General features: G+C 32.6%; 1 protein-coding gene across 2 annotated transcripts in view; it reads left to right on the forward strand.

The window, feature by feature from the left end:
* CHD1 (chromodomain helicase DNA binding protein 1) overlaps positions 1-13620 on the forward strand; it is a 71497-nt gene that overhangs the window by 32318 nt on the left and 25559 nt on the right. For both annotated transcript variants that reach the window (XM_040622045.1, XM_040622046.1), the window contains exons 11-20: positions 568-695; positions 1148-1364; positions 2037-2126; positions 3152-3342; positions 4099-4287; positions 5614-5776; positions 6620-6772; positions 9451-9522; positions 9966-10115; positions 13143-13291. In XM_040622045.1, the coding sequence (XP_040477979.1) occupies positions 568-695; positions 1148-1364; positions 2037-2126; positions 3152-3342; positions 4099-4287; positions 5614-5776; positions 6620-6772; positions 9451-9522; positions 9966-10115; positions 13143-13291 (1502 nt within the window). The remainder of the gene's footprint in view (positions 1-567; positions 696-1147; positions 1365-2036; positions 2127-3151; positions 3343-4098; positions 4288-5613; positions 5777-6619; positions 6773-9450; positions 9523-9965; positions 10116-13142; positions 13292-13620) is intronic.

Below are 13620 nucleotides of genomic sequence, written 5' to 3' on the forward strand. Positions count from 1 at the left end.
AAGCTTTCTTTAAAAGGTAGGGGATATTTTCTTTGAGGGTAGGGAAGAAAAGAGGGATGTCCCTGTAAGAAAAGAAGTAGTACCCAGGACTACTTTATCTAATATAAGATCTTTATACTTAGAGACATTGTTAGCAATAGTTTTGAGGGTCTGTCTGTATACTACTAGAATTTGTTTTCTTAAGACAAGATTGAGTTAAACTTGCAATGGTAATTTCGAAATAAAGTTTAGCCATTGTATGGTTTATTTCTAGGTCAGGGCTGCACCATCAGTTAAATGAATGCATTTAACATAGCCCTTGCTATTCGTGAACTGTGTAAGACCCAAGTATTTCAGCAGGAACTTACTTATTTCTATCATTTAGGGCAAAATATTTCACCCCATGTTGTTGTTACAGTAAGAGAAAACAGTCTTCTTTGAATGAATCCTGAGATATATTTTGAGTCATGGAATTTCTGAGCTTGAAAATTTGAGATAAAATTTCAAAGTTTATGGTAAAAGCTGAGATTTGGATCTTTTAAAATTCTCACATTTAATAGCTCTCATTAACATTTATTTTTACTAAAGGTATTAAAACAAAGGCCAAGATTCGTAGCCCTAAAGAAGCAGCCATCCTATATTGGAGGACATGAGAGTTTAGAATTAAGAGATTATCAACTGAATGGTTTAAATTGGCTTGCTCACTCTTGGTGCAAGTGAGTATATTTTGAATTGTCTGTTTAATTTGAGGGCATACGAATTTTACAAATACAGGATTTGGAAAAGATTTCCACCAATGTCAAGGATAAAGACTGTTTGGTATTTATGTGCAGGCTTTTGAATTTCCTTAGTGTAATAAGTAATACTTATTACATACTAAGAGGAAAATCCAGTGGAGTTTGAGTTTAACCTGTTTAATTGCTGCACATCTTCATACTACTGTTAATCTTTAAGCTTCCTTTGGACTAAAATGGTAAACTTCGTCTACTTCTCTTATACTATGACAGAGGCCTTTACATTTATTATTTATAGCTAATAAAAGTGGTATATTGTTTGTATACCTTTCAGATTAATTTTAACTGTTTAAATTTGTACATGGGTTGTGTAAAAAGGTTTCTTTATAAATTTGAATCTATTGCATACATAATTTTTGTTTTTAATTTTGTAGAGGAAATAGTTGCATACTTGCTGATGAAATGGGCCTTGGAAAAACAATACAGACTATCTCATTTCTGAACTACTTGTTTCATGAACATCAATTATATGGACCTTTTCTGTTAGTAGTACCACTCTCCACTCTTACTTCCTGGCAAAGGGAAATTCAGACATGGGCTTCTCAGATGAATGCTGTGGTTTATTTAGGTGACATTAACAGCAGAAATATGGTAAGTTGTTCCTCCGCAAATTTAGAAATCTAGACATACTTGTCTTTGAGGACACGTATTTTATTTGTCTTTTTAGTCTTCGTTTCTAGTGTAAAACTTGCCACAAAGTAAGTGCTCAAAACATGTTTAATTGTAATAAAAAACAGTTTTCAGTTGAGCATTACTTCATGTAGTAACACATTTTTTTGTAATTTCTAATGGAAAGTTTCAAATACACATGAAAGCAGAAAGAAGAGTATAATAAACCTCTGTGTGCCCATCTCCAACTTCACAGTTTTAATGCTTTGCCAGTTTTTTCATCTGTACCTCTATAGAGTACTTTCCTCCCAAATATTGTGAAGCAGACCCGGACAGCATATTTCATCCATAAATGCTATGTTATTAAATAAATTAATCACTTACGTTTTGTTAAATGAGAACTTCCTTTAGTGGAAAGTGTTTATTAAAAACGTATCTACTGTATTTTTTATAGGTTTTGATATGCTGTGGTATTTATATTTTATTTATAAGTAAGATGAGTGTAGCTTGTTGGACTGTGTTAAGAATTAAAATGATTTTTTATATAAACACAGTTTTTTGTGTATTTTGAAGGGATTTGTTTTTTAGATATTCAAATAAAAGTATACTTTTCTTAATGTTTGTCTTAAAATTATTTTTAAAATTTCTTGATAGATAAGAACTCATGAGTGGATGCATCCCCAGACCAAACGGTTAAAATTTAATATACTTTTAACAACTTATGAAATTTTATTGAAGGATAAGGTGTGTATTACCTATGCTTTTCTGTTGGGTGTATATCCATTTTTCCTTTACCATATATTGTGGATAGGGTGAGATGATAAATCATGGGTCAGCAAACTACATCCTGTGGGTCAAATCTGGTTTATTTTTTATGACTTTTGAACTAAGAATGGTTTTTACGTTTTTAGATGGTGTAAAAACAAAGAATATGTGACAGAGACCATTACACATTTGTCTGCAAAAAGCTGAAATATTTACCATCTGGGTCTTTACAGGGAAAGTTTGCCAACTATTGACTTACATAAAACTAGTTTGGCATAGTGTGTTGATTTGTAAGATCGTTAAAGAGGGGGAAAATACCTAAAAGAATTAAGCTACTCTGGGTGAAGCACTATGCTAAATGCTTTATAGATGTTGTTTATTTAGTTCTTTGTAGTTCATATCTCAAGTAATTCCCATCTATTTTATAAGATACTGCTGTTTCTACTTTATTGGAAAGAAAAATCTGGTCTCAAAAGAGGTTAATGAGCTTGTCTCCTAGGTCATGGCAACAATTAAGTAGAATGAGGCATGTCTCTGTTTTAAGTCAGAGACCCACGTTTATATATTAGAGATCCACAGTTCATAAAAATCATACAGTAAATTATTTCTACACTTGGAATAAGATACTTCCAAATTTATATAATATTTTCTCTAAATTGACATTAATAGAGGCTTCTGCTGGCCATAAGCTAAAAATCTTTTGTGAAAATTTTTAAATGATACATTTTAATGATAGTGTTGTTTTCCTTTTTCCTTTTTTTGAATGTGTAAGCTAGTAAAAACTTTCATTTGCTTTTCTCTGTTTTCCAGTGGGTGAATGAGTCATGGAAGGAACTTTGTTTTGCATGTTGCGTTACTTTATGTGAGGGTTTCAATAAATCTTGAAATAATATATAATTTTTATTTGAAAAAAGAAGTTTGGTTTTAATTTTAATTTGCCTTAGTTTAATAATTTGAATTTAATTTTTCTCTTAAAATACTAACTGTATTCTGTTCATTTTAAGGCATTCCTTGGAGGTCTAAATTGGGCGTTTATAGGTGTAGATGAAGCACATCGATTAAAGAATGATGACTCTCTTCTGTATAAAACTTTAATAGACTTTAAGTCCAATCACCGTCTCCTTATTACTGGAACTCCTCTACAAAACTCCCTCAAAGAGCTCTGGTCTTTGCTACATTTCATTATGCCAGAAAAGTAAGATAAATTGGGATATATAGTTTTAATATTAATTTTATATGTTAAGCTTAGCAGGAAAATAATTAGTGTAGGTAATAAGGTCCGTAAGAAGTTTTATTGCCCTAGAACATTAGACCACAGATTTTTAAGAAGGAAAATAAAAAAAGGAAATGGGATGCAACACTTCATATTTCTAGTATTTTAATTTTTCAGTTTTGTAAATAAACAGGTTTGAGTCATGTGTAATAAATTACAACAGTTGATTTTGCCATTCAAAATAAAATTTGCTTGAAAAACTGAATCAGCATCCTTCTTAGTATTTAATAGTAATAACAACAATAATAAGGTGCTGGTAATCCCTTTTTCTAAATGAGGAAAACTAGACTAAGGGTCAGATGACTTGTTCAAGATGACAAACAGTTTTTTTCAGTAGATTCAGAATTTTAAAATTATATTCTTTGAGAAATATTTTAGTGATAATTCTGTATTTGAAAATACTTCAATTTTTTTATTTGAAATACTTTAATTTTATTTAATGTCTTTAGCTTAAAAAGAATCATAATTTTTATAAAACAACTTATGTTTCACCTTTATAAAGGTATTTATATAAATACATAACAGATTTCTTGGGAAGGATAGTTCTTTGAAGTGACTAGTACTTAGCAAATCTTTTTTCCTGAAAGTCTATATTTTGTTTATATATGACTACTTTAAAAAATCTCATGTGCACTATGACTTTTTTCAGTGGTTCTTCTACTTTCTTAAATTTTTTAGGTTTTCTTCTTGGGAAGATTTTGAAGAAGAACATGGAAAAGGCAGAGAATATGGTTATGCAAGCCTCCACAAGGAGCTTGAGCCGTTTCTGTTACGCAGAGTTAAAAAAGATGTGGAAAAATCTCTTCCTGCCAAGGTTGAGCAGATTTTAAGAATGGAAATGAGTGCTTTACAGAAACAGTATTACAAGTAAGCTGTAAACAGACCACATGTTCTGGACATTTAATTCTAAATAACCCCCTGTAACCTTGTCTCATCGAAGTGTCCCCCCACCCTGCAATAGGTTCTTAGAGCAAAAACAATTCTTGAATTTTAGAATAGGTTTATTCTGTGGGCTCTTGAAGCAAAGAGAGATTGAATGCCATGTTCAAGATCATGGGTAACCTAAGACTGATTCATGATTAATTGCGTTTGTCTGTTTTATGCTCTGTTACCATATAGAGGGCTGTTAAGTGTCAATACTGCTTAAGTGTTAGTGATACTAAGGCATTATTTTGTAGTTATGATAATTACATAATTGACAGAGGTAGAGGCCAGAAAAAGAAACTTTAAAACAAAATTTTAGGCCCCCTGTTGAAGAATATTAATCGTACTTTAGGTAAATTTGTATGTAAGATCTATACAGTACTACTTCAAAGAATCAAAAGGTATTATTTGTCCTAATAGCTATTTAAACATTTAATCGCATAAAATGCACTACTACATGCACTTGGATTCTCAGAAACCTATTTCGTGGAAAAGAAATACATTTATTGCATGAATTTTAGGTTTGTGTTGTGGGAAATTTCAAACGTACACAAAAAGAGGATGACATAATAAATTCCCAACACTCGGCTTTGTTTTCAACTCATACCCAGTCTTATTTTATCTCTAGCCATTCCCACTTCCCTCATTGCCTATCATTGTGAGGCAAATCAGAGATAAAATTGTTTCAAGTCCCTTCAAAGACTTAACCTTATAAAAAGGAAGCAAATAAAAGATGGTAGAAGACGAAGTATATTGTAGTGAGTGGAAACTTTATATAGTTATATAAATAGTTTGGAGTGGTAAAATAACCACCCATAATTTTTCTACAATTTGCATATGTATTTAATTGTAAATTAGAGAAGGCAGTGTGGGTAAACCAGGTATATGCTCATGAGGTTTCTAATAGGTCTGTGTTTTGGTTGCCTAATGTAGTTAAATTTGTAGGAAGGTCAATATAGATGATAGTTGACCCATTTTTGAAGTAACTTTGGAGGAAAAAGGATTAATACATTATACTCACTATGTTACATTAAGCCGTTACTGTATATTGCACAGATAACAGCTTATGTGTTGTGTTCTCATTAATTTTATGAATGAAGCTTATTAGTCTTGTGAATGAGGTTTGGCCCATTGTATATCCAGTTGTGAACTTCATAATGATGCAGTTTTTCTTTAGTGCTTGATTGTTTTTTCATGATTTTAGAATTCATCCTGGTAAGTATTCTGCTAAACCTCATTTTTGTGGTTTTTTTTTTTTTCTTTAAACAGATGGATATTAACTAGGAATTACAAAGCCCTCAGCAAAGGTTCCAAGGGCAGTACCTCAGGCTTTTTGAACATTATGATGGAGCTAAAGAAATGTTGTAACCATTGCTACCTCATTAAACCACCAGATAATAATGAATTCTATAATAAACAGGAGGCCTTACAAGTAAGGATTTTAAAATATTGTTACTTTATGGTAAAATAAAATTGTAGAAATGCTTATTGCAGTTATAACTGAAAATGGCACAAGGCTTTAATGTAGTGGTTAGAATTTCTCTTTGGTTATGGTACAATTAAATAATGAGGTTTTTTTAGTCTTTATAAAAAAGCCTTCAAAATTATAATTTATCCAATTAATTATTTTGATTATTTTTCTAAAAATGGATTTGTATGGACTACCAAGATTTATCCAGCAGAAGTCCCTTAGTATATTCTTAATTGACAAAAATTCACATCAGTGAATGTGCTGGATTTGTGATATGGCAGATGGTAGTCATGAGAAAGACATCTTGACCTCAGATTTTGCCATTCCTGTCACTTCTGGAAGATAAACGAGAAGTATGAAGAAGGCACAAATGCCATCAGCCACAGTAGTGCTTTAGAATGCTAGGTTCAGTGATGTATATAAGTTAAAATATGTTTTCTTACTCTTTTGAAACCTTTAGTTGCTTAGTTGCTGCTTCTTTTCAGTGTATTGTTTTTCAAGGATTTTTGGAGAAGTAGTGTAATAACTAGCAAATAAAGTGAAACTGCTCCCCCATCCCCTTACCTCCAAAACATGACGAAAGCCTAGGTGCTGAGTGGCAAGGAAAATCGTAGCTTGCATAGATCAAAGTGATCCTAGAAAGGTCCTAGAACATTTTGAAAACTGGAGTAAACTGTTTCCCAACATTATGAAAACATAACATTTTGATTTTAAATGAAAGAAGATGAAGTGTTAAGTAGAGTATTTGTTTCATTTGATTGATTCTTTTCACATGTTCTAACAGTTGTAATTAATTGTTTCTAGCACTTAATCCGTAGTAGCGGAAAATTGATTCTTCTTGACAAACTGTTAATTCGCCTAAGAGAACGAGGCAATAGAGTTCTTATTTTTTCTCAAATGGTGCGGATGTTAGATATACTTGCAGAATATTTAAAATACCGTCAATTCCCCTTTCAAGTAAGCATTTCATTTTTTTGTTGTTGACTTAAATTTCATCTGATAGTTGAGCGTGTTCTACAAAATTACCTTTGAAATTATTCTGCAAATTAGGGATTTTTATATAAACTGTACTTTTAAGATAATATATCTGTTTTAAAAATTTCTGTTTGTGGGGTGCCTGGTGGCTCAGTCATTTAAGCTTCCTGACTCTTGATTTTGGCTCAGGTCATTTCATGGTCTTGTGATTGAGCCCCACGTCAGGCTCTGCACTGGGTGTGGAGACTGCTTAAGATTGTCCCTCCTACTCTCCTCTCTCTCTTCCTCTCTGGGAAAAAAAAAGAATTCTATTTGTAATTATTCCTTTTTTTTCTTCTTGACCTTATATTTAGCAGCAAAGCAATTTTTCTTTTCTCTAATTTTTATTTTAATTCTGTACTTCTCTTCTGTGCCCAAATCTAAATGGGCAGTTTTATGTATTAGGCTTTAGTTTGAGGAAGGGAAAGAGAGAGCAGTCCTTGTGAGTGTTATCAGGACTGTTACAGATTCTGAAGAATAATGTTCTCATAGTTATTCTAATACATAGTTTGCTGAGTAAAACTGTAGATGACTCTAAGGAAGGTACTAAAGACCAGAACGGTCTTATATTCCATCTATTCAGTATTTGAGATCCATTCACTGTAATTAAAGCTAATGTGAATGTTTAACGTTAAGAGACAGGTGCTAGTCTCAGTACTTTCTAATAATTTATTTAATCCTTATTTAATCCTTTTATGAACACTGCCTAGAACCTAGCGAACACTCATATAACTAGTAAATGATATATATTTAGTGCAGGAAATACAATAGAAGCAGAATTACAATGATGAATCTCAACAGATATAATCCCTGCTCTGTTGGAGCTTACATCGTAATATGGAAGATAGACATTAATCAGGTAATTACAAATAAAAATAACGTTACAACTCTGGTAATGTCTGCTTTGAAGGACAGATTTTTGGTGATACGAACATGATTGAGAAATATGTAGTCATTCAGGCTAGGGGAAAAGTATGGAAAAATCATCATTGTTTGATTTTCTTAACAGCTTTATTGAAATGTAATTTCCTTCCCATGCAATTCGTCCATTTAAAGTGTACAGTTATCTGATTAAAATACACAGAGTTGGGCAGCTATCAACACAATCTTAGAATGTTTTTGTCCCCTCAAAAAGAAACTGTACCCTTTAGCTATCACCACATTTCTCCATCCCATCCTCTTTCCCCATCCCAACCCTATGTTGGTTGTTTTTAGACAAACTATTATATGTACATGGTCAAACAAAACAAATAGTGAAGAAGTGCTTGTTATCAGCAATTCTCTGCCCCTAATCCCTTCTCATTCCCAGATTAATTCCCAGATAAAATTATTTTTACCATTCTTTTGGTTTAGGTCATATTTCAATAAACGATATACCTACTGTTTTTTAAAAAATCTTTACTAATTGTAAGTGTTAATGAAAAAGAAACAAATAGCACTATTTAAATTTTTTTTGATTTTGGACATCAGCTAATGTTTAGTAGGCACTCAGTATATGTCTGACACTGAGCTAAGTGTTTTACTGTGTTCTCTCACTGAATGCTCTGAATTTTGTGAAGGAAGTACTACTATTCATTCCCTGAGAAAGAAACTTAACAAGGTGAAAAGTCAAATCACTTGCCCAGGCACCCATGAATACTGAGGTCAGTCAAATTTGGGTTGTTTGACTAGAACCCATGGTGCCCCAAGTCAGTGACTTCCAAACTTAATCAGGGGCTTTTGCTGGACTCCTTCCTCCCTTCCTCCCTTCCTCCCTTCCTCCCTCCCTCCCTCCCTTCCTTCCTTCCTTTCTCTTTTGTCTCCCTGGCTTGCTTGCTTGCTTGCTTCCTTCCTTCCTTCCTTCTTTCTTTCTTTCTTTCTTTTTAAGTTTTTAAAAAAGATTTTATTTATTTATTTGAGAGAGAGAGCGCACACCACATGAGCAGGGAGGAGGGGCAGTGGGAGGGTGAGAAGCAGACTCCCCACTGAGCTGGGAGCCCTACATGTGGCTCGATCCCAGTACCCTAAGATCATGACCTGAGCCAAAGGCAGACACTTAACCGACTGAGCCACCAGGTGCCCCTGGACCTCTTTCTCAGAGTTTCTGATTCAGTAGATCTGGGATGGGGCTCAAAAATTTGCATTTCTAAGTTCTCAGATGACACTGATGGCTGTTGGTCCAGTAACCACACTGGACTTAACCATCATTTATAAACCTGTGGTCTATAACCTATTAATAGATCTGGGAATCAATTTAATGAGTTGTACCAACTTTTGAAAAAAGGGAATAGATTTTAACATATGAGAGTATATCGTGGTACATTGTGTCATGTACCTTGCTTTGGGTATACAGCTGTGTACTCATTCATGTGTAAAATGTCTTACAAGGAGACCCAGGCAGAATGATAGTCATTGCCATTACTTACTGTTACTATCTTGGGAAATAGTTTTAATTGTTAAGAGCACAGACTTGAGAGACAGAATGCCTGGGCATTGTCTTCTTACCTAATAGGTACCTTATACTCTTATAGTCTTAGCGAAAGGCATACTGCTTTTTCATACTTAATTTCATTGTTGATTTTAATATCTTTTTAAAATATTTGATTCTGTTATATGCAGTATTTTAATGTGTTTTATTCTAGAGATTAGATGGATCAATAAAAGGGGAGCTGAGAAAACAAGCTCTAGATCATTTTAATGCTGAAGGATCAGAGGTATGAATACTTTTAAAATTGTAATTTATTTTATAAATTTTAGTTGTATCTGCTTTTTTTTTTTAAATCTTGTTACCCAGTTTTGCTTTATAAGTGAGGTTTTGAAATCAATATTCTATGTTAAATCTGAAGAACTTTACCTTCTCTTAGCAATACTGTTTCAGATAGGACAGTTAATTTGATTCAAAATAAATTAGCCCACTTTCATTTAGAATTTTTTAAATTTGGTGTATATTATTCCCATGTATATTTGTATTTAGGAGTCTTGTTGATTGGTTTTGCTAGAGGTTTTTGTATTTTATTAGTATTTTTTTATAACTACCTTTTACTTTTATTGGTAAAATACTTTTAAATTCAAAAAATCAGTTGTAAAATTCTCTAATGATTATTCACAATCACAGTTAGAAGAATTTAAAATTGAGCCTATTTATAATTCCTTACAGGATTTCTGCTTTTTGCTTTCCACAAGAGCTGGAGGCTTGGGAATTAATTTAGCCTCTGCTGACACTGTTGTTATATTTGATTCTGATTGGAATCCACAAAATGATCTTCAGGCACAGGCTAGAGCTCATCGAATTGGGCAGAAGAAACAGGTATTTTTTTTTTTCTTCTATTTTTCTTTTAGATTCTTTTTTTCATGATCATCAGTGTTTGGAAGTGATTTTGGTTTATCTTCCTGGTCAAATCCTTGGAACACAGTCATGTTGCTCTTTAACAGGTAAAGTACTAAAGAACTCAGATTTACCAAAATCACCTGGAAGGTCTGGCAGACTTGAAGTAACTATGCCAAAATCGGATTATGTGCTCTCTTTTAATCATACATTCTGTTAACAGCTGTAGAGTACCAGTGTTTTTCACTCAAAACATAAACTTTAAAATACCTTTATTATTTTAAGTACTGAAAGAGATTTTGCTTAGTATATCGCTTGCTACCTTTTTGTTAACTTGTATTTTATCCATTTACCTATAAGATTCTTTATGCAAAAAAGCCTTTCTCATTTTATAGTTTTTGTACAGCTATCTGATACCGTTGTAATAGGCCTTGAGAAAAACCATCTGTCATCATTCTGATGCCTTGGTCCTTGTATTTTAATTCATTTACTTCTGTCTAGAATATGCTTCTCAAACTTCTGCAAAGCAGGAGATACAAACAAGTAGCACAGAAAGACTTAGCACATTTATATTACCTTTTTAAGATTTCATGTTTTCTACTGAAAAATATGTCCATAATTTTAAATTGAAAGAGTATTTTATCCAAATAATTCTCATAAAAGTCTCCTCAGAAATACATTATGCTTCTTTCTGTAATTTTTTATACTCTGAAACAACATTGCATACCCCTAAGTGAAAGCTTGTATTTACAGTAGTGGTTCTTCACATCATCAGACCTAGTGACCCCTTTTTACAACAGCTGTTTTTAGCACCCCCTTTTCCTGGAATTGGATACATGAATTTGAAAATAATTTGAATGCCCTAATAGCAATTTAGGTAAAACAAAACAAAATAAAACTCTATTTATTTATTTATTTTTTAAATAAAACTCTTTTTAAAAAATACATGTTTTAATAGATAGGACTACACTACGATATAAAGAATTTAGAGTTGAGAAAATAAGAGCAGGACTCATTCTGCATAGGAGGCACAAAGGAAGCAAAGATCGGGGTATATTGGTGTGTAAGAGAATAGAAATTAGTATTAAAATTAGATAATAACACTTACTTGCACATTATAAAGGGAGGCAAACTTGAAGTAGGGATAATAACATGCCAAGATAAATTATAGACCGTCAGGAGATGGTGAGGAAGTAAGATAATCTCACAGGTGAGCTGGGCCTAATGTATATGTGAATAGTCAAAATAGCCCTGTTTTATGAATGAGATGGGGAATAGTGGTTAGTGCACTAAACCGATAACTCCCATACTGAAATCCGCAACACATGGCTGGACTCCTATTCCATTTATACTACTTAAATACTACTTATAGGCCACCACATTTTCTAAATAGGGGATAGAAAATAGAGGATACATTAGAAGAACCAGTTAGATAAAATACTATAGAAAGTTGCGTGGTAGACCTCTGGGAAGAATTATCTGAGGAAGATCATAAAATAATTGTAACACAGATTTCTTACTATTATGTTACAATACTTTTAAGAAATAAATTGATATAAATATTACTGTATTTTAAAATATAATTATTTAATAAATTATCACTTAATACATTTAAAATATATAAATATGAATACATATTTTTATTAATGATTATTGAGATATATTCTCTATTATTTCATTATTGGTGTATTATAGTAAGATTCCTATGCTTCCTGTACCTGGCTGTTTTTTGTTTGTTCTTTAAGGTTTTATTTAAATTTTAGTTAACATACAGTGTATTATTAGTTTCAGGTGAGCATTATAGTGCTTCAAGTCTTCCATACAACACTTGGTACTCATCACAACAGGTGCCCTCCTTAATCTCCATCACCTATTTAACCCCCCCCCAACTTCCCCAAGGAAACCATCAGTTCTCTGTTGTTAAGAGTCTGTTTCTTGGTTTGCTTCTCTTTTTCCCCATGATCATTTTAGTTTTTTCAAATTCCACATATGTGTGAAATCATGCCCATACCTGAGGTTTTACTAATATTTGGTTCTAAATCTGACACAAGGTATTTCATATCTCATATTAAATATTTACATGACAACAACTACAAAATGAGTATAGATGAGTAATACAGATGCATTTTATTGGTGACACCAGTACTGCACACATTTGGAAATAACTTAGAGATCTAAATAAAAGGATATCCAGTTATATACTGGTTTATGCAGTAGTTATAATGCTGAAAAAAACTAATGTATTATAACTTCATTAGAACTCTTCTTGTTTACCTTAAAATGGAGTTCAAATTTAAACTCAAAATAATTTAAAAAGTTTTTAAAAATCATTTTTAAGACTTGAAAGACTCAGGATACTTTTTCTTTGTGCCTGAATGTCCAGTTTAACGCAGAATGTCTAGTGTCCCAAGTCCCAGTGCTCTTAAGTACTGGTAAGCCCACCTAATGATTTCAAAGACTATAAAAATGCTCCCATAGATTTTCAAAATATCTCTGTATAGTGGTACTATTTGATATAGAACTGCTGACCTTGAGAAATAGGGCAAAATTTCTACACATCAATTTTTGTCTGTTTTGGAAAGCTTTGTCTTGTGGCAGGATTTCATCATTAACCTGGGGAATGGTTCACAGAATTTTGGATTATGTGGAATATGAAACATTAATCAGAATTAATGGAACTGGTGTAAGTTGTCATATATTTACCACTTTTTCCCACTTTTTTCTCAGCTAAAAGGTAATTTAAAAATTACTGTCGTTGCTTTTAAAAAAGAAAAATAAGCAAATAAAAATCTCCTAACCAAAATGTAAGAAAGACACAACCTCAAAATAATCTTTAAACTGAAGAAATTTAGCTTTTATATATATTGGTATATATTTTTTAATTTTTATTTTGACCAGTGAGAATTTCATGTAGGATGAGCTTCCCTCTATGTGCAGTATTTGGGTGTTTCAGATTAGCAAAATGAATCCCTTTTAATACATTTTATGTTTCATCATGTGTATCTACAGGTGAATATTTATCGTCTAGTTACGAAGGGATCAGTTGAAGAGGATATACTTGAAAGGGCCAAAAAGAAGATGGTTTTAGATCACCTTGTGATTCAGAGAATGGACACAACTGGGAAGACAGTACTACATACAGGTTCTGCCCCCTCAAGGTAGTTACTTTATTTATTTATTTTGAAAGATTTTTTTCATTTGGGAGAGAGAGAACATGACCCATGGGTAGGGGGAGAAGAGCAGAGGGAGAGGGAGAAGCTGACTTCTGCTGAGCAGAGAGCCTGATGACATGGGGTTCTATCCCAGAACCCTGAGATCATGACCTTAGCCAAAGGCAGATGCTTAACCAACTGAGCCACCCAGGCGCCCTGGTAGTTACTTTAATATTAAAAAAAAAAAAAAAAGTCATTTAGAATCATTCTACACTCATTTTCCTGAAATGTTATATGCTATAAGCAGATCTTTGAGGTATCATATTTAGTATTGT

This window comes from Ursus maritimus, unplaced genomic scaffold (genome assembly GCF_017311325.1).
Source record: "Ursus maritimus isolate PB19 unplaced genomic scaffold, ASM1731132v1 scaffold_5, whole genome shotgun sequence".
Classification (NCBI taxonomy): Eukaryota; Metazoa; Chordata; class Mammalia; order Carnivora; family Ursidae; genus Ursus; species Ursus maritimus.